Genomic DNA, 27218 nt, shown 5'->3' with positions numbered 1-27218 from the left:
AATGAGATCAGAACTCTGGTCAGTTATTTACATTGACATTTATTCATTTGGCAGACACTTTTATCCAGAGCGACTTACAAGTGAGGTAGAGTGCAACATAAGCAAAAGGTTATTCGGTATTGCACACAGATGCCTGGGCTGTTGTTGCTGTTATGCTAGACGCTTGTTTGGGTGAGGTTTTTTTTTGATTGCTTTTTGTTTCCCAGGCCAAAAGATTTGAAAAGCTGTTTTTGCGTAATGCAGATGTAATTGGTTTTGATGCGCGCAGGCCAGGGATCTTCCCGGCCCTCAGCTAAACACGGGTGTGCAGATGTAATTATTTTCGATGTTGAGGAAAGTAGGAGGAGCCGGAGAGCGTCGCATCCCGGTGGGCTGCAGCTGCCCTCCGGACATCCATCTGAGACCCTCCCAGCCGTGTGGTACGACCGCGCGGCACACAATACCGCACGAGCCCACGGTGTACCGAAAAGAATAGCGATTGTTTTATGCCCAGGCGAAAGCCTTTGCGCCAAACAAAAGCATGTGCTTTTTTTCACTCCCATTCAATTAGCGCCCTTTTTTTTTTTTTTCCTGTGGGAGTTTTGTGCCGGGCGGCAACTCCTCGGCGGGACGGCGAAGGCCGGGGTTGTCGAAACGAGCGCAAACAGATGTCCGCGAAAGTAGCGCCGCAGCGAGCGTATCCTCTTTCGCCCGCTGCCAGAGAGGCATCTGTCTCCGGAGTTTGGGGCGGCCGCAAAGTTGGCACATCTGTCCGCTGAAGTGCAACAGATGTCAGCAGAATGGATTTCACTGGCGGGCGGCCACCCCTCCCATTTAACCCCGCGCTGCCCTCGGCTCCCGCTAACAAGGAGGGGAACGATTCTATCATAGAGCTGTTTCAGTTTTTGGGAGCTGCAGGTTTGTCACGCAGTTAGTACAGGGAAAAGCTCAGCACCAGTGCTTGAAGGGAGTTTTAAGGGAACTCTCCTGTAGTGGGTAGAACAGCACTGTCTGAGGGATTGACACACATTCAGATGGTTAGAAGTGGTTTGGCCTTTTCCTGATGTACTCTTATTAATGTGGTCTTATCATGAGCATGTTTCTTTGCTTTTTTAGCTGCAATAGCTAATTCAGAATTTATTGTGAAAATGTTGTTTTCTGTTTGCAGAAAGGCAGCCCATCCTGCTGTTTAACCTGCTGCTCAGAGTTGCTGTTATTAGTTCTTTGTTACCGAGTGATAGGGAGGCCAGGGAGGGATCTTCTTACATCTCAGAGCCAGCATTTCAAACCTTGAAACCTGTGTGAAGGGCATTTAATTAAGGTGTTTCGGATTCACTTTCATGTGTAGATTCAGTCAGAGGGAAACTGTGCAGTGAAAGTCTAAAATGTGTCATTTTACTGAGCATATCAGATCATTACTGTGGAGGACTTCTAATTGCTATGACTTTCTGTGCTGATAAGCAAACGACTGCTTATACATATAGCTGCTGGAAGAGTGGAAAACTCACGGGGATTTGCATAGGTGATGGATTATGGAAGAATGGCCAGCCCTTGCCTCCTTCTCCAAAAAACGATATTGAATCATATTAAAATATAAATCGGGGACAGCAGGGAGGTGGAACCCATCCAGTTTGGTTGATGTGTACCACCCTCTGCCCACCCCTAGCGGACATAAGGACCACATTTATACAAATCCACTCATCAAGCCTTTCAGCGTCCCCATCCCAAGTGAAATGCACACTGTTCAGTCTGACATCTCTCTCCTAATCCTTCTTAATTGCTCACTCTGAAGGACTGGCCTACACAACTCCGTCTCGATAAGGGCACTAATGACGACTGTGATTTGGGGCTCTCTTTTTTTTTCTTTTTTTGCGTGTGGCAATGCATCATATCTTAATTATACAAGATGCATTTTAGCTTTTTTTCCTCAAACGCGCGATATTTCATCCACACGCGGATATTGTGGGCCGAGCCGAAGGACGTGGGGACGGCGTCTCCGCTGCTCGGAGCCACGCGTCGCCGCGCGCTCCAAGGTGACCAGGAAGTGGCTCCTGTGGGAGAACGTGACGAAAAGGGCATCGGGCTGCCTAAGTGATTTACCTCACGCGCATAATGACATCATTTTCCTCGCCGAGGGCTAATAAATTAGGGTGTCTCTCTAATGGATGTCTCTCCAAAGGAAATTCTCTGTCAGCGCTTTTCTCTCTTGTATTTTTTTGCTTATTTAAAGCCCTTTGTTGAAAATGGCTTCCATATAGATGATATCGGCCCTTTGGCTTTTTGTCAGGCCTGCGTATTGTACCATCTTAATGCAGTGAGTATTGTGTGTGGGTGAGTGGAGCGGAAGGGTTTGTACACAGTATGAAGCACTGAAGAAAGTAACCATGTTTCTCTTAACCAACAAAAAAATCACCTTAAATCATTTTTAATTTGCCTTTATTTGCCTCTGGAAATGGAATAATCAAGGTTTGGCTCAAGTGCAAGCGTTTGTGAATCACACTCTTTTAGAGGGAGCTAAGGCATAATGCTGGGCCTTGGAAGGTGTGGCTGGTATGTGTTCTCACAAACATGGCTATGGTCTTTTCTGTCTCTTTTCTTTTCTCTTCTCTCCATTGTCAAAGAGACTGAAAGTACGTGTCTGAGTTTTAAAGGAAAGGTTCGTGTCACAATTCCTGGAAGTGGAAAGAGCGTGACAGGCGCTGGTCTCTGCTCAAACTAACCACAGAGCGCTTTGCCCTTTGGCGGTCCATTTCTCACACAACTTTTTCTTGTTAAAGTCAGCGACCGCTAAATGCGCCGCGCTGCATGAGAAACAGAGGAAGCCTTGACTGGATTTGCGAAGAGTTCGTGAGAAAGTACATGGCAGTTGTGTTGGGCAGAAGCCTCAGTCTTGTCCTGAGTGGGGTCTGCTTTAGGTGCACCGTGTGAAATTTCCCCGTCTTACAATTCTACAGGAAGTCGGATGAGGAAGTGGACATGGACAAGGTGACCGCGGCCATGGTGCTGACCAGCCTTTCCACCAGCCCTCTGGTCAGAAGCCCGCCCGTCAAAGTCAATGGTGAGTAGCTTAACTATTCTGGGCTGAACGAAGCTCACACACTCCAGCAGCTGGAGAACACGGTTGACTGGCACTAGACATGGAAGCCTTTTACAGACTACGCCAATTATGATGTCATGCTTGTTTTGTGTATCCCGTTCCAACTGACGCAACATCCCAATAAACACTGTCATTGATGTTGCGGCGCTGGCACCTCCATCCAAGCACAGCACAGTGTGTGCTCCAGTATGAATGTTACACGGACGCCTTCACAGTTAATTACTCTTAGTTCCTTTTTCTATTGTGGGACATATTTTTGTGCCTTGTTTTGCTTTCGTGGCTTCCACATAGAGTAAAGGATCGCTTTCGTGGAAGAGCAGAGGGGGCGGTCCCATCCCGATGCTTTGCGGTTGTCCTTAATTTTCCCCCGAGTGATTTACAAAAGTGGAACTTCTCTCCCCTTAACGACATGGTTGCAGTGATTAATGGAGATTTGTGTGTAAACAAAGAAGAATGTAACAAACTTTGGAAAGTGATATTTAAGGGTTACAAAAACTGCAAGGCTGGAGGAGTGAGAATGCCAAGCCCTTTGCTTTGTGAGGTGCGTGTCTGAGTGGAGCCCACAGGGCTGAGTGCATTTGTCTTGTTTTTCTGCAGAGTGTCTGAACGGTTCCTGGAAGGACGGGGCGTTCACCCCCTCCAGCTACAGCAGCAGCGGTTACTGGAGCTGGAACGCCCCTAGCGACCAGTCCAACCCCTCCACGCCCTCCCCGCCCCTCTCGGCCGACAGCTTCAAGCCCTTTCGCATGCCCAGCGTGGCGGGCGCAGCCGACGACGTCATCGACGAGCCGGACGGGAGCAGCCTGCTGTTTGACGAGCCCATCCCCCGCAAGCGGAAGGTGAGCCGCGACCCCTCGGGCGCCGATGTGACCTTAACGAAAACAGACAGCTGGGATTCCAAGTGGCTCGGTCAGCTGGAGAGCTTGGTCCGAGCCCTACAGTCTTGAGCTCTATGGCCCAGGGTTGATCCCAGTCAAGTTGTCGGCTGACAATGACAGGGAGGCCACAGCGGCAGAACAAACCGTCAAGAGGCTTCCTCTCTATTCCGCTGCAGTGCCCTCAAATGGCTTGTGAAGGATTTAGCGACATCAGTGATGTCATTGAGGATCCAGCCATCGTCCAATCAGCACACGCCCTGCTGTGGTGCACTGTGGGACTTGCAGGGTGGCAAAATGGCCAGTGGCTGCATTGGAATGTATCCTGGCTGCACTTGCCTCGCTCATAGTGGGTGTGCAAGGAGATGATCCACGTTCTGCGAGCCTAGCTGCTGCGTCAGAATGTATCTCGATTGCATGAGACACATCCTGATCCATGTCCTGCAAGCCTAGAACCTCCTCCAGTCAGTGCTGCAAGCTGAACTTACTGCCACTCAGAGCTTTTTGTTAAATTTGAGATGCACAAAACTCCAGTAAAAAAAAAAAAGCTCCTTCTTTCTACAGGTAGCTCTATGATCTTTTAAAGCCTGACAGACAGGCAGAAACACACATGCTGTTGGTGCGTAGATGAGTTATCTGGAAGGTGTAAACTGAGCCCACCTGAGACCTCGGAGGCATTTCTTGATTTAAAGTGGTGCATAAACGCACAAGGCCACGCTATTAAAACTGAAATGATGTCTAGCCTTAAGCAGGTGGTGAACGGAGAACAATTGATTGTCTGGTGCGTATAAATTCGACTTGCGTGCTATTGATTGCAGATATTCAAGGTAATTGGACATTTGAAACAACAGTACGTGAAAACCTGATTGATCATGTTTCCTTGAGCTCTAAAGATAATGGCTAACATAGCTGGGAATGGAGCACATAACAGTACTTCTGTGGGGGGGGGTTTGCAATCTGACATAGTGAGCTTGACTGTTACCAGTGCTATGTCAACAATGAATGTAGACATGCAAAGTTTCACTGGATGGATTTCTGATATCAGTGCAGGTCTCATCATGTTAATGTCCCTTCTGTCTGCACCACAACAGGGGATAAATTTGTATAAATCCCTAATTAATAAGTGTTGGCAAATAACGATTACAGCGGCAGGATACCAGTCAGTGTGAGTTTCATGCAGAAAAAAAAACATCTTGTGACTAACAATGTGCGATTTGTGGATACTGATTTTAATTTTTTTGAGTCAAAACACAAAAAAAGACCAGAGAAGATGCTCACAAATCCTTTTGATGGATGGTAACTTGCTGAAACATCAAGCATTGTTTTTTCACATATTTTCAGGCATTTTCTCACTGCTTTGGGGTTATTTCTCTGGTTTGTTAGTTTTGTATTGCACTGCATTTTTCCAGCATTGCTGCTGACTCCTGCCCTCACCAGTGAAAGTGTGTCTGGATCTCCTCTTGAGTATAAGTCCTGTGTTTGTTCACAAATAAAATGGCGGCGCGTTCCGGACTACCTCGCTATGCCCAGCGCAGTGGCAAGCCTCGGGCGGCTGCTTTCTTCTGTTGCGCGGATGAGTGTGCTCTGCCGCGGTGTCGTGTTTCGAGGAAGCGGTCTCGGCGGCGCCTCGGCGGTACCGGCCCACGTTCCAGTGAAGTCACCGCCCCGCCGCCGAAGCGCGGCGTTTTGCGCGCGAGCGGAAGCACGGCAGCAGCGCGGGCACGCGGGGGGCGCGAGCCGCCTGTTTGCTCTGGACGGCCGCCGAGATCGTTAGCACCCGCTTCTGTCTCGGTGCTTTTGGCTCGGCGAAGCAGAGGTCAGGCTGGAGACCGTGAGGGGTGGGGGGTGCGGGGGTGGGGTGGGGGGATTATAAGTACGGTGCTTGATTTTTATGGATCTGGAGCCCGCGGGCCACGTTTCGGTGCCCCCCCTCCTCTTCCCACGGGGCGGGCTGGCATCTGATTGCAAATCTCATCGGCTGGCAGAATCGTGACTGCGCAACATAAGCGGCTGCGATGACATCATCTCCCAAGCACGGAGGGGGAGACAATAGATGGAGGCTGTGAGGCGCGGCGCTCTCCCTCCCCGGTCCCCCTCTCTGCGGCGGCGCTGGCGGGCGGCGCGGGGATATCGGATCTCCGGCGTGTGTCGCAGTCCGAACCTCGGCCCAGCGATGCTGCTTCTGATGCCACGCTAAGCATGTCACGCTGTCTCCTCTCCTGGACACGTTGTGTGGTTTTCCATCCGGTTTTTTCTCCTCTCCTGGGCACATTTTGGGATTCATCCCCAGGCTTCACTGCTCTGTCTGACAGCACTCCCATCCCAGAGCCTGTAACGGACTCACACGGTGCCTTTAACCTGTTATCGTCTCTCAGTTTTACCTGTGGAGTGCCTTTGTCCCTCATTGTCCGGTCATTTGAGCTGCTTAATTACTTCTCCGCCACACAGAGGCCCTCCAGGCGTTAAAATGAATTATTCCTATGTCGTTGCTCGCAAACATTAAAATTCAGCAGGCTTTCTGAGATCAATAACAACTCTCCAGCGCGCAGTGGCTGGTGTGCTGCTAACATGTGGATTTAATTGCTTGCTGATTCCAAAGAATGAGAGGGAGAGAGAGAGGAGCATATCAGCGCTGGCTCTGTGAAGACAGCTTGTTAAATGTGTGCCCACCAAGAACCATGGAGCTGATTATTTAGTCTTAGATTATATCACCGAAGGAAAGGTCTTCTTGGGTAAGAATGGTGGAAATCAGAATCGCAGTTTGAAAACGACTGTGTCCATATCAGATCAGAATGTGTGCGTGTGTGTGTGTATGTGTGTTTGTGTGTGTCCATTAGTAGCTTGTGTATTTAGCGTGTGCGTGTGCGTGCGTGCGCACTCATCTTTTACCGCACATTGACACAGCCTGGATGGGGACCCTGTGTTCCGCAAGCCCGAAGACCATCTGAGCGGAGCTTATTATTTATTATCGGCTTATTTGGCAGGCGCTCTCATCCGGAGTTCAAATGAGAGCTCACAGTCGTTTGATTGAGGAGCCGAGCAGAACCCTCCGCGTTGTTAAAGCCGTACTTCATCTGCTGAGGTTTACAAAGGGACGAGATCCGCCCCCATGGCTGTAAGGCGCCTATAAAACTAATATCACAAACTCTTAACACGAAGCTTACAGTATGTTGCAGTGAATGCTGTCATAAGTAACATGAACATAATATTATTTGACATTGTAAGGCACATCACACACACACAGACGCACACCCACGTACACATTTGTCTGTTTGTTTAATCTGTCTTTCATCAGGGCCTTGAAAAGGTTGCAGCCCTCTACTGTGCCGTTTCTCAGATAATTGCCTTTTACCCGTAATTACCTTTTGTGGCTCGATTCACATCCAGCTTAATTATTTTGACATGATCTGATGTGACAACTGAGTTTTATTATTTTATGAATATCCTTAAATTTTACAATTAGAAATGAGGATTTCTCAAGGTGATTAAAAAGCAGCAGTGAAATCCATCTGATGCAATTAGGCAGTGTCAGACTGTAAGATTTCATGCACCTACTAAACTTGTTCAGATAGTATGCGAGTTCAAAATTATTTCGAAGAAAAGGTGACTGCGCTCTTGTTTAGGGTGAAATGTAGGGAATGACTCGCTGTCATTTCGGAGTATTTATCCTTCGGTTGTGGTGTTGAGTCCTTTGATCAAAATGTATGAAGTAAAACATCTGCTCGGCACGATCAATTTGAATATGAATGCTGTAGGGGGAAACGCAGCATAACGCAGATCATATTGACATAAATGATTTTAATCACAATAGACTTTTACGCTATTTAAACGCAGTTAATTTGATAATGCTAGATTTTCGGAATCCCATTGTATCGGCGTGTTTGAGACGGATCAGTGATCACATTGGAAAGTTCAGATGGCGAGAGCCAGTGGCGTTTATGTCATCTTGTGCCTCAGTGCTCCATTCTAAGGTAGCAGTGCCGGTGTGAAAATTCATTGCAAAGTTATACAAATGAGTACATTTTCATTTGAGAAGAAGGTAGCGTCTGAAGCCATCTTAAAATGCCCCCCCCCCCCCCCCCCAAACAAAAAAAAAGTAGAGCTTTGGTGGATGGAGATAGGAAAATGAGAATGTTTTGATCTTGTCTGTCGTGAACGTGAATTTGAATTACTGGTTATGGGAAACCATTTTAATTTAAATATTGCAGCGTTCTGAGAATTGGAAGGATGACTTCAGTTTGTTTGCACTCATTACAAAAGATACTTGTGTTCTATATCAACAACTACACCACAATAAAAGTGAGTGTGTTGAATTCCATGAGTGAATATGCCTCTGTTATGCCTCGATTAATGCTGCATGTTTTTACCTTGAACCTGTGATACTGAAGCCTCTATATAATTCAACCACAATGAGTTCCTTCCTGACCTCTGGATAGCAAACCAAACGTATAAATAGGCTTCTCTTGCACAATTTAACCTCTCTTGCTTCACTCTTAAAAGCCTATTAAATCTAAACGCCACATGCTCTGTCCTTAACTTTGAGCAACACACATGAGAAAGACCATTACGTTATGTTACTATTCACAGAACAGTTTTTTGTTGCAAAATTTTCCTGCTTCGTAGCAATGTGTAAGAAGAAAACAAGTGTCCCTAAATCTGTGGCGGACATGGAGGCCACACATGTCCTGTCACACATGGCTGTCACGCCGATTGCAGATGTCAGTGTTCTGAACACTGTCTCCCGTCACGGCCCGAAAGGCAAGCAACGCTCAAGGTTGTTGTCGCCTTTACGTAGTTTGTCACAGAGGAAGACGGGGAATATTACAATGACAATACACATGCTAGAAAAAAGGAGGAGATTAGCATGACAAAGCGTTGGCGGAACTGCATCCAGGGGACAGCGGGGGTTGCGGGGATCATGTTATTTCCCTCAAATAAATGTCACGAACACCACACATTTCCCTGACACCCCCGTCCCAGCCCCCCAACCCCGCCCCCGCGCCCTCGGTAGCGCTCATGTGTCGAGGCTCCGCCTGACCTCGGCTTCGCCACGCCGCGGAGCCGGAAGGAGAATCGGATGAGTTCGGGGTCAGCAGGCGTGCACAGGCAGTGAGTTCACGCTGCATTTGGCACACTTGTTTTGCCGTCCAGCACCGCCGGGCTGGATGAGGACAGCGTCGTTCAGTTTTGTAACAACGACCTTTGTGTGGAGATGAAGTTACCGCAATAATGGACAAGGCTAGAAAGCAAATGACACATGCAGAAAGCGCACTGGAAGAGGACGAGGATTACGGATTGGACAGCTGTGAGCGTAGCCTTCTGGCTCCCAGGTCAGGCTCTCAGGTGGACACTTGACAGCTCGGATATAGCTCTCTCTAGGGAACGTGCTCTAATTAACATGGAAATGGTGCTGCTAAAAGACACCAGTGTCGTCCTTTCATCGTCATCCAGTCAGACCGTAATTTTTTCAACACGTGAGTGAGGAGAGCCTGATGTTTCGGAGCTGAAGGCAAAGAGAGAGAGAGAGAGAGAGAGGAAGAGAGAGAGAGAGAGGGAGCGCAAGGTGTCTCATTGTGTCATCTGTGTCCGTGGCAGAACTCCATGAAGGTGATGTTCAAGTGTCTGTGGAAGAACTGTGGGAAGGTTCTGAGCACGGCCGCGGGGATCCAGAGACACATTCGGACCATACACCTGGGGTAAGAGACCATTGTCCTCACCCACACACACATACACACTGCACACACGCATACACACACGCACACACACACACACACACACACACACACACTTGACCGCATGTTAATGACCTCAGGTTGTCGGACTGTCTATGGTGGAGAGATAAGGATGACCTCCGCCCACCTCGCTCCCTGTCTTTGTCAAAACACAAGATTTAATTTTGTCTGGATTATCGCCTCTCCGGCATTTTCTCTGCAGTGCACAGAGCCAGGACAGGGCCCAGCCACTGACCACCTAATAAACCTAGTCTCAGTCATCAGATTTTCAATTTAGTCATCCATCCTAATTTATCACAAGAAAAACAGCACTTCAGTGCGCTGTTGTCTTGTCAATATTTGGAGATGTGGAGAATCTAAAGTATGTGACAGAAAATGAATCTTCTTTTCCAATATTTTATGTGTTTAGATATAAATCAGATCATTGCATTTCAGAATTTGACATTTGTTTGTCCTTCTAATGCGCTTACATCCTTCCTTAATTGTCTTCAAATAAAGTCAGGCAGTTTCATACCCATAATGCACCTTGCCACACATAGCACACAGTTTTGATTTATCTGCGCTAATGTGGATCTCATGTGCTTTTACTGCCTCGTATGGTTCCAGTTTGCTCTACGCTGAAACACAGTAACACCCTGTTGCTTTCAGTCTTCAAGCCATGCATTGTGTAAACTGGAGTTCATGTTTGAGACCATGAACCTTGAAGTGAACTTTTTTATTGTATCACATTAGTATACACCTGGATGAAACAGCCCAAAAGAGTGATAATCCTCTAGCCCAGATCTCTTGTTGCCAACATTTCTCCTCTCTCTCTTTCACTGTGCTTCTTTTCTCTTTCTCCCTTCACTCCCCTTTCTCCCCTTCACTGCTCCATTTTCTCCTTCCTCTCTTCTTTGGTCTCTCTCTTCCTCATCTTTTGCTCAGTTCAGTTCATTTCAGATGCCTCATTGACACGACACAGAGTACATATTTCTAAAGAATCAAGAACAGCCAATGAAAAGACAGGACCACCTCATTTATTCTTCTATCTTGCTCTTTTGCTCCCCTCCCCCTCCCACAGGCGTAACTGTGATTCGGAGTGCAGCGACGGCGAGGAGGATTTCTACTACACCGAGATCAAGCTGAACACCGACTCGGTGGCCGAGGGCCTGAGCAGCTTGTCCCCCGTGTCCCCCTCGGTGCTGTCCCCGCCGCCGCCACCCCCCGACCAGAGACGCCCCGACGGCAACACCGGCGCCAAGAGCGAGAGCACCACCACCACCCCCCTCAGCCGCTCTGCCCCAAGCACTCTCTACCTCGTCCACACTGACCACGCCTACCAGGTACCGTCCAATCGCATGCCCCCTCTCCAACACCAGACCGTGTTCCAAAACCAATCCTGTGAGAGTATGAATGTCTCTCCACAGATGTTCTACTTTATGACCAGATATTCAGCTCCTGTGTTCCTTCCATCCTACATCTAGGAGGTTCCGGCTGGAAATAAAACATTCTGATTTGGTGTGTGTTGCTGTGCTGGATGCGTGTTTTAGACCCTTCCAGAATGTTTATAATGAAATGAAAATACTTGCAGCTTCAACAATCTCAAAAATAGAACGTTCAGCCTGAAACACACTGAGCTGAATATCTGCTCAATGTATAGAATATTTGTGGTCACCCATCAGTATTGTGTTAATTCTAAAGTAACATGAGTTACCTTATCACCCTGATAATGGGGCCATGTTAAGCGCTGTATGTAGGTGTTGTGTTTCTCACAACTACATCCAGTGGTGTATGGAATGAAGGCGATGGTCTCACTGCAGGAGCAGACCCAGTGCGTCCTTGTTTTTTGTCTGAAACCTTTGCATTTGACAGATAAATATCAAACTATCCTTGATGACATAAAAACAAAGGCCATGGGTCAGAGTCCTAATTGTACTATTGCTCCTGTGTTTGTGTGTCTGTGTGTATGTGTGTGTGATTCTGCCTGGCTGGGGCTGTGTGTGTGTGTGTGTGTGTGTGTGTGTGCTCCTGCCCTCTGTAGGCCACCGCCCCCGTCTCCATCCCCAGCTCCACCAACTTCACCCCCAGCAGCTGCAGCAGCTTCAGTATCTCCTGGCAGTCTCCTCCTGTCACCTTCACAGGGAACTCTGTGAGTACACACACACGCACGCACGCACACGCACACACACACACGTGCGCACGCGCGCACATACCTTCACCAAAATCTCTGTCATCACCCCACCTGCAAGGCAGAGCAGCTGCTGTGTGTGTTTGGGTGTATGCACCTTTGTGTATTTCCATGTCAAACTCATATTCAGATATACATAGCATGTGTGTGTTGGTGTGTGTCTGCATTACTGCAGCATTACACACAGTTTGGGTGTGAATGTCTGTGTATCTGGGTATACATCTGTGTGTCTGGGTATATATCTATGTCAAGCTCATACTCAGGTATCCACAGCATGCTTATATTGGTGTATATCTGAGTAATTGTTTCTGTATGTCTATGTCTGAATGTATATGGATGTGTCTGTATTTATGGCCTGTATATCTGTGTGAGTGTGTGCGCGTGTGCGTGCATGTGTGTGCGTGTTTGTGTGTCTGCACCTGTCTGTTTCAAAGTGTGTACCTGAGTGCCTGTGTGTTTGCGTGCATATCCATGTATGTGCCTGTGTCTGTGTATATGTGCGTGACTGAGTGTGTGTTTGTGAATATATGTGTTTGTATGTGTGCATACATATGTGTGCTTCCATGTGTATGCCTGTGTCTGTATGTGTGTATATATATATATATACACAGTATATGCGTACTCCTGCATGTATCTGTGTGTGAATGTGCCTGAATGTGTCTGTGCGTTAGCTGATACGGGTTATGTTTGGCTACCCGCAGGCCTCTCCTACCCATAGCCGCACCCAGAGCTTTGGGGAGCAGCGCCCACAGTCCATCGCAGTGCTCTCTTCACCCCCCAGAGCCTCCAGCTCCCTCAGGTACCTCTCCTTCCACATTTTCACCCTTCACCTCTGTGGATCTGCCGTTCCACAGAAGCTCATACAGCAAAGCTAAGGCTCTTAGATTATATGCTTCTTGTTTCTCCTCTCTGCCTTAGATGTCAGACTACTGCAGTTTAGAAGCATATTTATGGTTGTACATTGAAGAGTGATCTAAGCGTTGTCTTATAAGATCATATGACAAATGTATTATTTGGAGGTCTGAAATGTGTTTTAAGTTCTCTGTGGAAGGCAGTTGGTATTTGTAAACCACGCGCCTGCTGAACAGATGGCAGTAAGCCAGTTGGTGAACAGGACCTGACCCAGTTGGGCCCCTTCTGAAGGTAAACGCGTGTGACACTTGTCCCCCTGTGGCGTGCGTGGCAGGAAGTCCCGCGGGGAAGGGAAGAAGTGCCGGAAGGTGTACGGTATGGAGAACAGGGACATGTGGTGCACGGCCTGCCGCTGGAAGAAAGCCTGCCAGAGGTTCGTGGACTGAAAACCGCGGCTCCGTCACCGCGGAGACCGGGAGGGGGCTTTCCATCAGCTGCGCAGCAACACTCCCCGCCACTCCCTCCGCCCCACCCTCCCTACCCCCTTCCCCCCCAGCTCCCCACCCCTCACCTCCTCACCTAGCCTTGGGGGTGGGGTGGGACTTTCTGAGGTGCCCCCACCTATGGACCAGGAGCCGCCGCCCACTCTGAGCTCTGGCCATGGGGCACCGCCCGGCTCTGGAGCCGCTAATCGCCGCTTTTTATCTTCCGTTTCTCCTCTCTTTATTCGTTTCTAAAGCTATGGCGACAGGATACTGCTCGTCAGGGAGGAAGGTGTCAGCAATGAAGCTAAACTTCGACAGTTTCCATTTACATGGAGAAAAGAACCTTTTTTTTTTAAGCTTTGGTGAGATGTTTAAAAAAAAAGACAAGAAAATCTTTGTTTTCCAGAGGAGACTTACATTCTAGGTGTTCTTTTCCACACTGGCTGGTGTTGCTCCTTGACCGTCCTCTAGACTGCTTTTGGGGGGGGGGGGGGGGCTCTCCTAGACTAAAGACCCCACTGACTCCCCAGGGAATGTAACACAATGTTGGGGTTGAAGTGAGCGGGAGAGAGGGGGAGCGCCCCCTACTGGAAACACACCGATGCAAAAAAAAAACAAAAAAAAAAAAACAAAGACCAGGAAAGAAGCAGAACATCGGCCAGCAAATACACCTTGTCTCCGTCACACTTTCAGCTAGCGGTTGCTCACGCACACAAAAAGAAGGTTTTCATTTTTTTTTAAACACGTGTTAAATACTTTATGTTTTGCAGGGATAAGCTCACAGAAAGCAAAACCAGCAGCTACGTTTATACAAAACTGATTTCCGTGCACTCAAGTTTATATCACACAAGTATTTACTCGCAACCAAAATATTACTTTTTTACCTACTTTTCACTTTCTCTCTTCTTGGTTGAGTGGTGTGTTTTTGTCGCAGCGATTTCAAACAACTGAAATGCGATGAAAATGAAGATACAGAACTTTCTGGCAGTAGTGAGGCCGTCCGCAAAAAAAAAAAGGACCACTTATGCCACAAGAGGGTGACCCTCCCCTCGGTCCACCCCACCAGGGTTGATTTTGAGTGGTCAATTTGTTTTTTCTCCTGCACAAACTTTAAAAAGAAACATGCCATCAACTGAACGCATATATTTCTATACATAAAATATATTCCTTCTTCACTAACCCCAATCTTCTACATACCATTGCAGTTTTACAATGAAGACTGGGGTACAAGATACAAAAGATATATGAGATCAGTAAACTTCATCTCAGAAAGGTTTTTTTTTTTTTGGTATTTGCTTTTTCTTAAGAGGAACTTTGCTTTCAGAAAACCCCTTATTATTCTGCATATGTTATATACTGGAGACTTTAAACTAAGCTAATCCTATTCAATGGAAACATAAAATGTCGCAGGTCCTGAACGCGTAGCTAAGTAGCTGTTGAACTGTGTGCACCAGAGAGACTGAAGGAGTCTCAAATGATTTCATCAAGGAATTCAACAAGAACGGGAGCCATACCTTTCTCGGTACTATTATGACTGACAGCGAGTGGCATTGAAAGAAATGCCCAAAGTGAGGAGTGTGCTGTGTGAGAGCGTGTAAAATCTGCCATTTGAGAGTGTGAAAACCCCTCTCTCACCTTTCTTTGACCTCACAAGCTGTGTGGGAGGCAGCAAGATCTTAGCGGGCGCTGTCACAGGCGCCTCCTTTATCTACCGAGCCCAGCTTATTCAGCTCGAAGAGGGAGCCGTAATGGAGCGAGGGATTGTGGGGAAACTGGAAGCTCCTCGGTGGTATGTTTATTTTTCTTCCCACGAGTCGTATTGTAACACCACTCTGCACTTAACTGAACTGGGTGATTGGCCTGTTAGACGTGTCCTTGTACAGCATGTGTCACGGTGTACTCTTCATGTGACAAGGACCAAGCGTATCCCTTGTCGTACACCTCGTCCTTCCCAGCTCGTGCGATCGAACTGGTTGCCTGGTTAATTTAGACAGAGGAACCAAATTTTATGAGGGGGGGAAAAAGAAAGAAATTTGATTTGATTCGAAAGAGGCAGTCTTTCCTAAAGTCTAAATGTCTGTCAGACAGAACAGGGCAACACCAGTTTATAAAATTCTGCACTCTACACAGCAGCTTCCTCTGGTCCAAAAGTTGTTTATTACTCTTTTTTTACTCCGTTGTCTTTATTCCTTGCTTTTTTAGCGGTATAAAGTTTATAAAGATGTGTAGCTCAGAATTCAATGTCAAATGAAACGTTCTCAGAGTCAAACTAAAGGCGAAATACTTGATTCCGCCAGAGCAGGCATTGTCCACAGAGCCAGTGTGGGTGACTGTTGTCTTAGGATGCAATATGAAAATATCGTTCACCTTTTATGGCAAAAAAAAAAATGCTTTAAAGTAAATTTAAAGGAAAAGTTAGATTTATTACCGCCATATAATTATTCACCTTTATTATCCCTTTAGCAATGTTTTAAGGCAAAGCTGTACTTGTAAAGGAACTGAAAATTGGCACTGTATTATGTGAACTTGTTTTTTTTTAAGTAAAATCTGTATGAATATATGTTTATATCTACAACTCCAACACATTTGGTTGCTTTTTGTGACATTGTTTGAGGATTATTTGTGCTTTTCATGGTCTGCAGAAAGAATTGTAGATGTGATGTTCACTCCCCAGTATAGCGACAGAACCCTGTGTTGTGCTGTCTTGGTTAGACTTTGTTTGGCCTTTAATGTGTGGAACGCTAAGAAGTGCTCATCAACCAAACAAATTTTATTGGAGTCGGCACTGTTAACAACAGAATTGTTACGGAGCACCTCAGAGTCTGTGCGTTTTGTTTAAACAAGTAATACTTGTTTAATACAGCTAATACAGCGCAGTCGGATGAGAGACGTCCTAATGTAACGCTTTAATGGTACATAAATGTCATGTCAAGATATTGTCATTTTCTTTTTACGGATGAAAGACCCACGCTAAGAAGCACTCAAATGTTTGCGAGGGGAAAAAAACGGGAAAATTTCTCCCGCTGGCCGAGAGCCACGGAAAGTTAAAACGGAACAAATTTATCTGCGTCGTCGCTTGATAGAATTTAGCTAACGGGAAACAGGTGTGCAGCATTCGTCAAGCCCGCGTCAGAAACCTCTCCATGCTGCATCAGATGGGTCAGTATCCAGCAGTACAATGCCAGACCGAATTGAAGCAATGTCTAAAAAAAACAAGAAGCGAAGGACACTCGTGTCAGTTCGAACGCGTGACAGTTCTTCTAATCTTCACTAATTCTTAATGGAAGTTAATGGAAGCCAAGCGTAGGCAAGAATTTGATTATGAATAATCTCGGTGCAGAGTTTTCATGGATTGTCAATACGGTCGCACGAACAGTCCGATCCGAAACGTTGACACCACAGCTGGACTCTGACCGTTGTAGATGGGATCAGTTGTAACGCGTCGTCTAACCTATGCTTTATCCTCCGCCGTAAAATAAGGATGAATGGGGATTTGGCTCTCCGCCGTGGGGGAAGTGCAATTCGAGATGCTATTATTGTCATTTTTTTTCTTGCTGTGTTCACGGTAAATCCCATACCGTGTAGTCCGAAATTCAAATGCATACTATGAGTGGTTTGGTTGCTGAGGTCCTGTAACTTCCAACAAATTGTCTTATTGGCTTAGACATGAAACATTTATAATATAAGGTTGTCCTGCCCTGGTTAACTAGTTATGGAATTTACTGTTTGAACATGTGTTAGGTCATGTTTAATCTTCTTCTGTTCATTTACTTGGTATGCTTAACTCTGCTTGGTTAGATCATGTGACAAAAATCAGTTGACCTAAGTGGTGCTTAAAGGTGCTGGCCTGGAATTGGACTTGGGCCCCCAATAACTAGATCTGTTTTTAATGAAGGGGGAAAATACTGAATTCCCCTCATTTGGCACGCACTGTAATTAAGACGAGTATAGGTAAATGGAGTATCGGTGTCAAACAGAATCTTTTTTAAAATCCTGTTAATGTATTGTCAGCAGAAAGGTGTAAATACTCCTCGGCGTTAATGTGAGCTTGGGAATCTTCAGTCCCAAGACGGTGTCGTCTTGTTTTTCTACCACCAGCCCAGCGTTTCCCTGGGGACAATAAACAAAGCACTTTCAAAGGCTCCAACTAAAACTGAACAATCGGAGCACTGAGATTCGACCGATTCGTAACCAGACTGCCGTGCCATGGCAGTTATTTCACCACAAAGGTCCGGTTTGATCCCGAACCTCCCTTTGGCTCAGAGGGCACAGATCAACAGGGCGCAGTGATTAATTTTTTTGGAATGGGTGCGTGGGTAGGTTGTAGATATCACCTTTGCTGTTTTTTTTACGGTGCGTGGCAGTGCCCTGGAACACCCGATCCCTCTCTGCAAAATCACAGAGCGGGGGTTTAAAGTGGGGCCTTGATTAGCTGGGTGGTGCACTAAACCTGGTTTGAGTCTTCTCTTCGCCCCAGTGGGAAGGCTCCGCCAGCCCTCGCCTGCGCCTGCTATTGAAATTGGCGAGGCCTTTGTGTGCTATTAAACCCCGCTGAATGGCGACTCCGGCGGGCGGTCTCACAGTACCCACGGCAACAATGTGCTGAACAGAACAGGCTGTGAGGGGAGATTGGAGCTAGCCCTGAAACCCGCAGCACACCAGCGAGGGGGGTTTGTGCCAAAATGTTGGGGAGACGGTGAAGGTGAGGGTGAGCGGCGGAGTCAAAGGTGAACAGGCAGTCCACCAAATAAGGGGGAACGCATAAAATGAGTGACAGCAGGGTTTTAGTTTGTTTTTTGTCTTCTGTTTGATGGCAATATATAAAGGGGTTAGCTGTTTGGATACTGGCGTTTGGATTTCCACTCCAAAAAGAACCGCCAGACTTCCATCTTTAAAGTATGTTCTGCTGCGCAAACGTGTTTCTGACGAGCAAAATAAACAGTGCAAGCGTGACGTGCCTCCCAGGCCTCCATTATGAGCATATGGGAGTAGTTTTAGAACAGGGGTTTTCCCCTCTGCGGGGGCGTTTGCGCGGAGGGCAGGGCGATAGACAGGGCGAGACCGCAACACTCCCGCCAGCTAGCTCTGGTTTGGAGTTTTGTAGTAGCTGCTTTGGAGGACGGGAGGGGTCAGGAATGTACGGGGGTAATATAGGAGTCTGTGCCTTGGTGATGTATGATGCTGTGCCGTAACGCGCAGGATCGAAAGAATGTCTCTGGTGTTGGCATGTGTGAGTTCTGCATTATCTCTCGGTAAACGAGGGGAATTAGGGGTCCATGTTCATCGTCTGCGTACGCCGAAACGATGTGCTCGTTATGTTCTTTTTGTTCCGGCACTGGGTCGTTTGTACTAACCGAAGGTGATGGAGGTATTTTTCCCCGACATTATCAGTTTTCAGTTCACCTACTGTACTGTTGTTGTTCTCTTTCACTGTTGGTTGCTTTCTCTTTTTTTTCTCTTTTTTTCAGGTTTACAGAATTTCACATCACCCATTCAGTCAGATTCATAGACTTACAGCACTTATGTAAAAAGAACAAAACCAATACAAATATGCTATTGGAAGACATAGGCAAATGCTTCACTTGTGGAAAACCAGGAATTCCTGTTTTCGGGAAAACAAAGGGTTAAATCAGTGAGATCATCCATCTGACCCCGTGACCTTGAGGCGCAATCCCACAGCAGAGGCATAAGTCACGCCTTGATAATCACACTTATCCGTGACGTGTACGGAAACGGTACACTTCCAAGTTGACATCGAGCGGCCATTCCTCTCTGTGTCCAAAAGCAATACTGGCACAGCCCCTGTGGAGCTTAACGCACTTCCAGACAAACAACAGCCCAATGAGTGCGATTGCAGGGCTTTTTTTTTTTTTTCACTGGGCATGGTAGGCACACTCTGGCGATTCGCACTTTGTCATGTCGGACAGAACGCGGGCGGTTGATCCCTCAGAAATAATCTCGTGTGCTCTCCATGCTTCGTGTCATTTTTAGGCCTCGGTAGCAACTGTAACTCAGTTGAAGGCATGGACTGTTTAAGCATCGCCCCCTGCTGGCCTTCGCCTGTTGGCTACACAGAGTAGCGGCCTCAGGAGCCTGGTAGGGGAAGTCTCCATTCAGTAAAAGGATGGCTGTGCCTTTGGAACACAAGACACTTTGAAGCTTTCAATCACGACCGCGAACAGTTCTGATAAGCTCATAGATCTGCATGGGGGAGGGGGTCTCAGCCATGGATTATCTCACTGCTCTCATTTCAATGACCGTGTTAACCTCAAGAACTCAACAACTGTCGCACTGGATTTTTACACTTTTACTAATATCCTACGATCGAACTGTATTTTTCATACTGCATGTGCATGCAAGAACCTAATTAATATATAAATGTGTATATTGTGATGTGATGTCCATGAAACAGGCAGAAGGCAGGCAATAAAGAGAATGATCACCATGCTCAAAGCCCTCCAAAAGCCAATAGGGACAGTAACTCTGCTGCTGGCCCACCTATTTGCACTTCCAACTTTTCGCTGTGTTTCTGCCTCATTTAACAGGAGGAGAAACACCCCATTATAAGCTGTGGCCCTTTGCGGCCATTTTGTGCAAAAAGCTAAAACTGATCCGGGGTCTGTGCCTTGGATGGAAGCGTCTCACCTCTCCAATTGGCTTCCCCTCGAGAGGTGAATGCCTCCTGATTGGCCAGCCTGTTCTCCTACTGGACTGTCAGTTCTGGGCAGGCAGCCAAGGGTTCAGCGGGCCCTGTCTCCACAGAGGCCGAGGATCTTTATGCTAACATAATACAGGAAGCATAAATGTGTTTTTTATTTCACTGCACGCTTTTATTAAAGGAAAGTACCGTTTGCTCCCGGTGGCAAACGTAAGGGGCAATTGCCTGCGTTCTCCCTGCACTTGGGACCCACGGTGATTTTTATAACTTTGACGCTTTCCTATTTTTTGTGTCTTTTCTGTGTAAGAAGGCAAGCAACTCTAATAAACATTCCTCACCATAGGCAGTATATTATACAGCGTTGAAGGAGACATTGGAGGCGGGTTCACTTTACACTACAGTATACTGTGTTCAAAAAGAAAACTCAGGATGTCATTACAGGCGACCGTTGGCAGGGAGGTGGAAAATGAGAATTTGAAGCCATAACTGACAGAGCTGTGCAGGGGTGCACAACTCCGGCTGAACGGGTCTCAATCCAGCTGGTTTCGCTGGCCGCGCACCTCCGGCTCAGACGAGGGCCGAATTCAGTCCCACCAATCAGCGAAATCGGTTTGGTCAGGTGTTTAAGGATCGGTTAAGGAGGGGACAGAGGCAGCTTGGACGCGGGAGTTGTGCACCTCCAGTTTAGAAAATGGTGTAGCTAGGAAACCTTGGAGAGCAGGAAATCGCAAGCGTTAAAAAGAGTGGCCACTCCTCAAACACTGTCAACCCCTCTGGCTCTGAGCCGCCTTCAAAGCTCTTATAATTAGGTTTTTGTTCATTTCATTCTTATCATTAACAAGTTCCTCTTGTTCCTTACCTTTGCATTAGAATTTATTTTATGTGGGCAGCTTTGTTTGTATAGCACCAGACACACTTTGATTTCTGAACTCTTCATTTCATCATTGAAAAAAGTCACGATAATTAAGTCATCAATAATTAATGCAGCAATGCAGCAATTAATGCAGACAACTGTGTGCTCAAAGTGCTGTGTTTTTACTGCTTAGAGGTGTCTAGAAAGGCTCCAGGGCTGTGGCGTTCCAGAATCAGGGTTGCAGGCCACTGTCCTGCAACTTAGGTCGATTCTGTCCTCGAGGTTCATCAGAGTTCCCCCTCAGGGCTGAGCTTTTGCGTTATGCTTCTTTGTCAGTCTGTGGACTGCATTCACCACACATTCAAGGACTGATGCTTTGGTATAACTGGCAGGCTAATGAAGTGATGTCAGCATTTCTGTTGCAGTAGAAAAGTTACTGAAGTTTATAGGTTCCATGCACAATAATGTTCTTTACATTTAGGTAAGGGGGCTGTAGCATTAGGTTGGTAAGAAAGAAAGGGGCAGGTATTTTCACTCCACAACCTTAAATTCCCTTATAAGCATTGTAAAACATTACAGTTGACAGACACACATCTGTGTGGCTAGCGCGTGTCAATCATAATCCTTACCGCTACATGCGCTGCTCAATAGACAAGCCACTTTCTGAGTAGAAAATAGGCTTTTGTCCTCAAAAGTTCCCAGGCTGCATCAGCGTCCTCTTTTGGGCGAGAGATGTGTAGGAAAAAGCCAGAGGTGCGAGGTGCTAATCGTGTTCTGCGGGACCGCTGCATCAACGCGCGACCAGATAATCCAGCTTTTACATCTCACATTATGCTAGTGCGGAGCAGTGGGAAGCAGCCACAGGCCCGCGGAGCTGCTGTAAGCCTTGGCAGCTCGCTGGTCAGTTTAACCCAATTTCTGTGTGCTGAAGCAGATTGACATCCTGCTGTCTGTGTGACGCATGCCTGGCAGAGAGTATATGGATCTATGGAGTGTATATGAAGGGCGTATATGATCTCTTTTTTTCCTTTTTTACCTATGCAGGAACACCTCATCAGGAACTAGCTACATATTATTCTAGGGATATAGGGTTTTTCGTAAAAGGGCGTAAAACAAACCAGATATTTAATGACATGTCAAGCTTTGAAAAGCTGTGGGCCGGCTTGTGCACGTTAAACCTATGGATTAGGCATAGGCTGTAGGATTCATTCTATAGCTTACATAAAACCGCCTTTTTGAACGCCTGCCACGGAAAACAGTGATCGTTCTCCACAGAAGCGATTCCCAGAGCCGTTTGCGTGCTCTGGAACAAGTCAGCGACGTTCCTACATTTCTCTGTAGAATGTTTGAATGCGGCAATAAATTTATCTCAGCCCATGATGGGATGGCTCCAGAACAGTGGCATTTAGCGTTTAGGAGCAAAGGGGAAGTCCGTCGTTGTTGCGGTCGTAACAGTTAAAAACGGTCATTTTCATTCCAGTCAATAGGGGGTTTCCCCTACCAGGAAGAAATAGGGGATCTGCACTGTCATTCAGTTGGAAAGGGACAGGGCAGATCCCCTATTTCTTCCTGGTAAAAACATAGCTACCAGCACACTGTTTAAATGTCCCTAAGTGATTTAAGAGGTTGGGGGCGACTTCAATGGAGTATATTTATTGCACACTTTCATCTGCATTACTACTTTATAGCCCCCCATTGTCAACAAATGAAGTGGTTTTCTGCCAGCATCATCATGACAATCTAACCACACCCACCCTGAAAACAAATTTACCAACCCAGGCTGTTTCAATGCATGTATTTCCTACAGCGTATACTCAAACGCCCGGAGGCCGGTCTGTTCCGTCTTGCCCTTTGAACAGTGGGACTGAGAAGCAGAAAGCGGTGTTGACAGTGTTTGATGGTGTCATTCTTTTCCCTTGTGATTGAGACGAAACTGCAATACATCACACGTCACGTACAGACCGCACTCGCCACGTGCGATGTCTCACACACTATCTCCTGATGCACCAGTAAAAGTTTTATTACTACTTGTCATTTTATGCTTTAAGAAAAATGGTTCTTTCTTGGAAGAATCAAACCTGGTGACTGTTAACTCTTCATATGCTGGCTGTTCTAGTTATCAGAGCGGTGTGTATATATAAACTGCCGTGACGTTGTACAACGCTGACGTTGTCCTCCTGGTGCTTGTAAGTGCAGCTGTTGTCATTTCCTTTTTTTGTGTAAGACTTCTCGAAGGCTTTTTCTGTGTTAACTATGAGCTCCTGAAGATCAGTCACTGAAAATAAAGCCTTTTGGCAGCTGTTTACTATGTGGTGTCTGAGTTGTACTCTTTCCTTCCTGTGTGTGGATGTAACTGAAACGGCACCACAACTGTTCTCTGAAAGAGTCTTTATTTTGATTTAACGTGTGTCTAATTGTCATTTTCACTTGTATGGAAAAAGACAGCATGTGAAAATGAACTGTGGGGAAGATGTTTATTCAGTCATAGCAAGCACACACACGAAGTGAATGACTGTACATACTGATATACACCATCCTACCAAAGGTTATGGGAAACCCCATCTGACTGCAGGAAAATGGGTGTGTCTGCAGGTGTAACTGTGTGTGTGGTTTGAAAAGAATAATACTGGAGCATTGCAGTGCCAGCACAGAGCTTCGACTTCGCCCTGATCAAACAACTTTGGTTTGAACTGTAACACAGAATTAGGGCAGGGCCATGGTAGCCCTCATCAGTAGGGATTGCTTACTAATGCTTTAACGGAGGAGTGAAGCACAGTACCACAAGCACTCACCCAAAAGTTATACGTGCTTCCACAACACATTGAAGTTGTACTTAAAGCCAAAGGTCAATAATAATAAAGGCATGTTTTATTCATAAGTACCTGTGTCACATGACTTTTAGTAAGATGGTATATAAGCACAGGGAATTTCCAAGCAAATGTTTTTTTCTGGATCTTAGAACAATCCTGGGTTGCATCATAGCAGATCCATCTTGGGTACAGATGCCCTCCTCCACTGTTTCAGCTAGAGACCTCACATTTCAGGGTTCAGATCAAAGTTAGGTCTTAACGACTTAATTGGTGAGTAACTTCCTGGTTGAGTCACTTTTTGTTCCAAGTGTAAAATCACAAAAAACGTCAGCACCCCCAGGACCACAAGTGATTACAAATACTCACAGTGACAGGTACACTGGTACAGCAATACTCTAACAGCAACTTGTCCACACGCTCATCCTTAGATTAAATAGCATTTCTTTGGTCACTAATTTTCTGGATGTTCAACATCAACAACAGCGACAGAGATACATGAGACATATCATGACGGCAAATCGGCTGTAAAATGAATTCCGTCATCTTAAGAGCCGCGGCTATTGTTGACTGTTGCCCTCTTGTGCCCTTGTATGGCATTGCATACTAAAGTCTCGGCCAGAAAATTCCCTAGAGCTTGTGCATTGTGAGCGAATGCATACAATTTAAAAAAAGAAATGGGCAGAGAGACCGTGTTTTGTGCTTTCAGTGTGCTTTATTTAGCATCGGACACACAAACAAGTAAAACGAGATTGTGCTGGCAATGCATTGTTACCCTCTTGGATGCAGCCTAAGGGTTTTACAGCAAACTTAGTAAAAAATACTTTTAATTCAAACGGATAGTCTGTAAAAAGCCAACAAGAGACATTCAAAGTCTAAAAAGTAGATTTTACAATCGATCATGTGTTTGCAAGGTGACAAACAAGTGACCCCGCCCACCATTACTGGTGGTCGTGGGCAAACAATGGCATTCAGAGCACTGTATAACGCACGGAGAGCGCCAGAGTAGTGGCAAAACACGGCTGTCATACAATTGATTTTGGCCTTATTTGCAGTAGCATGTCTTTACTAATCTACATTTTGGTCGACATTATCGTAACACATGGCGTGTACTTCCACGTGAGACACACTGGCTTTATTCGTGCAGAAAAACAAGCTAACATTGAAACTCCGTCAATGTTACCTGCTCTCTTGGTGTTTTAAGAGGAAAAACTAATGTCACAGCGCGACAGCACTGCAAAGCCAATTTGCATTTGTTAGCTAAAGCTTGAACTCCCACAATATACGGCCTAATTAAACCAACCTAACTAGATAAATACCTACTACAAATTCTACTGATAAAATATTGACAAAGCATTTTTTTCTGGAGAAGATGTAACCTCTGCCCCGAATAGAACAGTTGCATTTAGTTTTTTCCTCCTTAGTTATGATACGCTAAGTATATCTTGTGAGTTACACGAGTGCTAGCCTATTGTGTGGAGGAGTGCGTGTGAAAGGCATTTCAAAAGAATATTTCTAAGCAACGGACAGAAACACGCGAAGCGGACAGGGCTGGCAGCTGTAGATTGCGCGAACACACGGTACAGGATCACAAGCACATGAACAAAGATGTGCAAACAACGCCGGAGCAACTGTAAATCCACCTGAAAATAACTCGCCACGGAGTTGCTACACCAGCCGACGAAAGCCTAAATCGACGTGGCTACTTCCACCCCATAGAAGAACCGAATCAATTTGGAAACACCATGGCTGTTTACGAAGTTATTTGCAGCGGTTTCAAAATAACACACAATGTCATTTCTAAGTCTGACTAAAGTGGAATGTGACGCCCAAATCCAATCATCGAACAGCATTAGTAAAGTGACAGACGCTTTGTAATGTTTACATCTCTTAGCACAAAGAGCAAAGTCAATTGTAGTCATGTAGGCACCCTTCCTAATGCACAATGTTTAAAAAAAACTGACCCAGCCAGAACCTGGCATAGGAGATTAGTGTATTAACAATCAATCATCTAATAGGGAACATAAATACAATCTCTCAACTATCTATAACAGGAACCACCCTGTTCCATTTTCCTTTAGTTATGTTAGAAATGTTGAGTATTTGTCATTTAGGACTGCAATTACACATCTCAGCACTATATGCTATATATTATGAAATATATTTCTCTAAACGCTTTTGCACAAATGAAAGATACTTAAAGTGTACCTCTTCATCAACCTGTGTTACATGAATAGACTACAGAAGTGAATAAGCAGAACAGGGGATATATTGATTGGCACCCTCAATCCAGCAGTTTTGGCTCAGTTACACTAAAACCTAACAGACTTGTTCATGAGAGACTGGCCTATCCACCAACTATGTCAAACCCTGCCAGTCTCTCTTTGCAAAAACTATTCAAGCCAATTTTTTTGTTTTATTCTAAATTCATCACATCTATAGTGAGAGAAGACTTATAAATCATAACTTGGCTAGTAACTACCATAGGTGATTGAAGTGGCTTAAAAAAACAGGTCTGAGAGAAAAATAATACATTTTCCATTTCCTCCAAAATGAGTGTGACAGGAGAAATCAAATAAGAAAAATTGGGTGGGAACTCCACTGGCGTTGTGGCATTCATGTGTGTGTCTATGTACTGAGAGCAGAACATGTTTTTTCACCCTTTCTCAGTCTTTCATTGCTTAAACCAGGAACATCAGCGTTTCAATTACAACCCACTGTAGCCGATCGGGCCTGCAGCAAGCTTTGACCTTGAAAGGACTTCCACATTTGCCAGCAGGTTTCCCTATGAGAACATTCTTTTGCAGAAGCACAAACCTGACGGTGGCGCCCCAAAATTTAGAACATGGTTTCTCTGATAAATGTAACCGCCACAAAAATGCGGACGTTCGCACATGCCCACACGAACCTCTCTCACACTGAACAAAAGGCAAACTGCCTTCATTTCCTCAAAGTGGACAGCTTCTCCAGCCCCTTTCAAATGCATCCAGTTCACAAGAGATTTTCAGCAAATTCGACTTGTCACCAAATGCGGGAGTTGTCGTGGACTGATTACTTTTAGTGTGTTAAATCAAGGCTGTAACACAGCAATGCTGAGGCTTTGGAGGTGAACTGACACTCTCATTCATGTTTTCACAAAGTGCTGCCAGAAGTCAGCAGTAATCCACAACTAGCATCTAATTTTGTTGATGTGAGTGTGTATATTGCCACAACAGCATATAAGGGATTTTACACAATGTATAGCCACTGACAGCCTTACATACATTATTTTGTGTGAATGTCAACAACTATAATACTTTCTACAGATTAGAACACTGAGGGACAAAAATCACTCTTCAAACAACATCAAATTGACTTTGTGGTAGATGTATATATACCGTTTAAAACTACTGGAACTTCTTCAAATATCAGGAAGGAGTGATCAGATTCATGAGTGTAGGGCAACTGATTATGACGGTAAATGAGTTATTAAAGTTATTATTTTCATAACACAACTTGTGTTGCTTAAACATGAATGGGCTTATCTTATATTTTCACGATCTGAACAGATCTGGTCAGGGTGAGTTTGACTAGCAATGGCACGATCTCGGGGGTGGCTGAAATTGGCCCGCACATACAGGAAAGTGCTTCTCCAGGAACACTGCCCAGGCATGGGCTGCCTTGGATACACTGCCTGTGAAAGTAGCAGTGGCCCAGATGTGATTCTCAGCTTT

The 27218-nt window shown here is 45.9% G+C and overlaps 1 protein-coding gene across 1 annotated transcript in view; it reads left to right on the top strand.

Annotated features, from left to right (window-relative positions):
* Window positions 1-13211, top strand: part of znf704 (zinc finger protein 704) — a 41614-nt gene extending 28403 nt beyond the window's left edge. The window contains exons 3-9 of the mRNA XM_036515893.1: window positions 2934-3037; window positions 3674-3915; window positions 9547-9647; window positions 10744-11005; window positions 11704-11811; window positions 12552-12649; window positions 13037-13211. Coding sequence (XP_036371786.1) covers window positions 2934-3037; window positions 3674-3915; window positions 9547-9647; window positions 10744-11005; window positions 11704-11811; window positions 12552-12649; window positions 13037-13148 — 1027 coding nt within the window. The 3' untranslated portion in view covers window positions 13149-13211. The remainder of the gene's footprint in view (window positions 1-2933; window positions 3038-3673; window positions 3916-9546; window positions 9648-10743; window positions 11006-11703; window positions 11812-12551; window positions 12650-13036) is intronic.
* The last annotated feature ends 14007 nt before the right edge of the window (window positions 13212-27218 follow it).

The sequence above is a fragment of the Megalops cyprinoides genome, chromosome 21 (assembly GCF_013368585.1).
Source record: "Megalops cyprinoides isolate fMegCyp1 chromosome 21, fMegCyp1.pri, whole genome shotgun sequence".
Lineage (NCBI taxonomy): Eukaryota > Metazoa > Chordata > Actinopteri > Elopiformes > Megalopidae > Megalops > Megalops cyprinoides.
The sequence above is the reverse complement of the archived record's forward strand: the minus strand, read 5'-3'. Positions and strand labels throughout refer to the sequence as shown.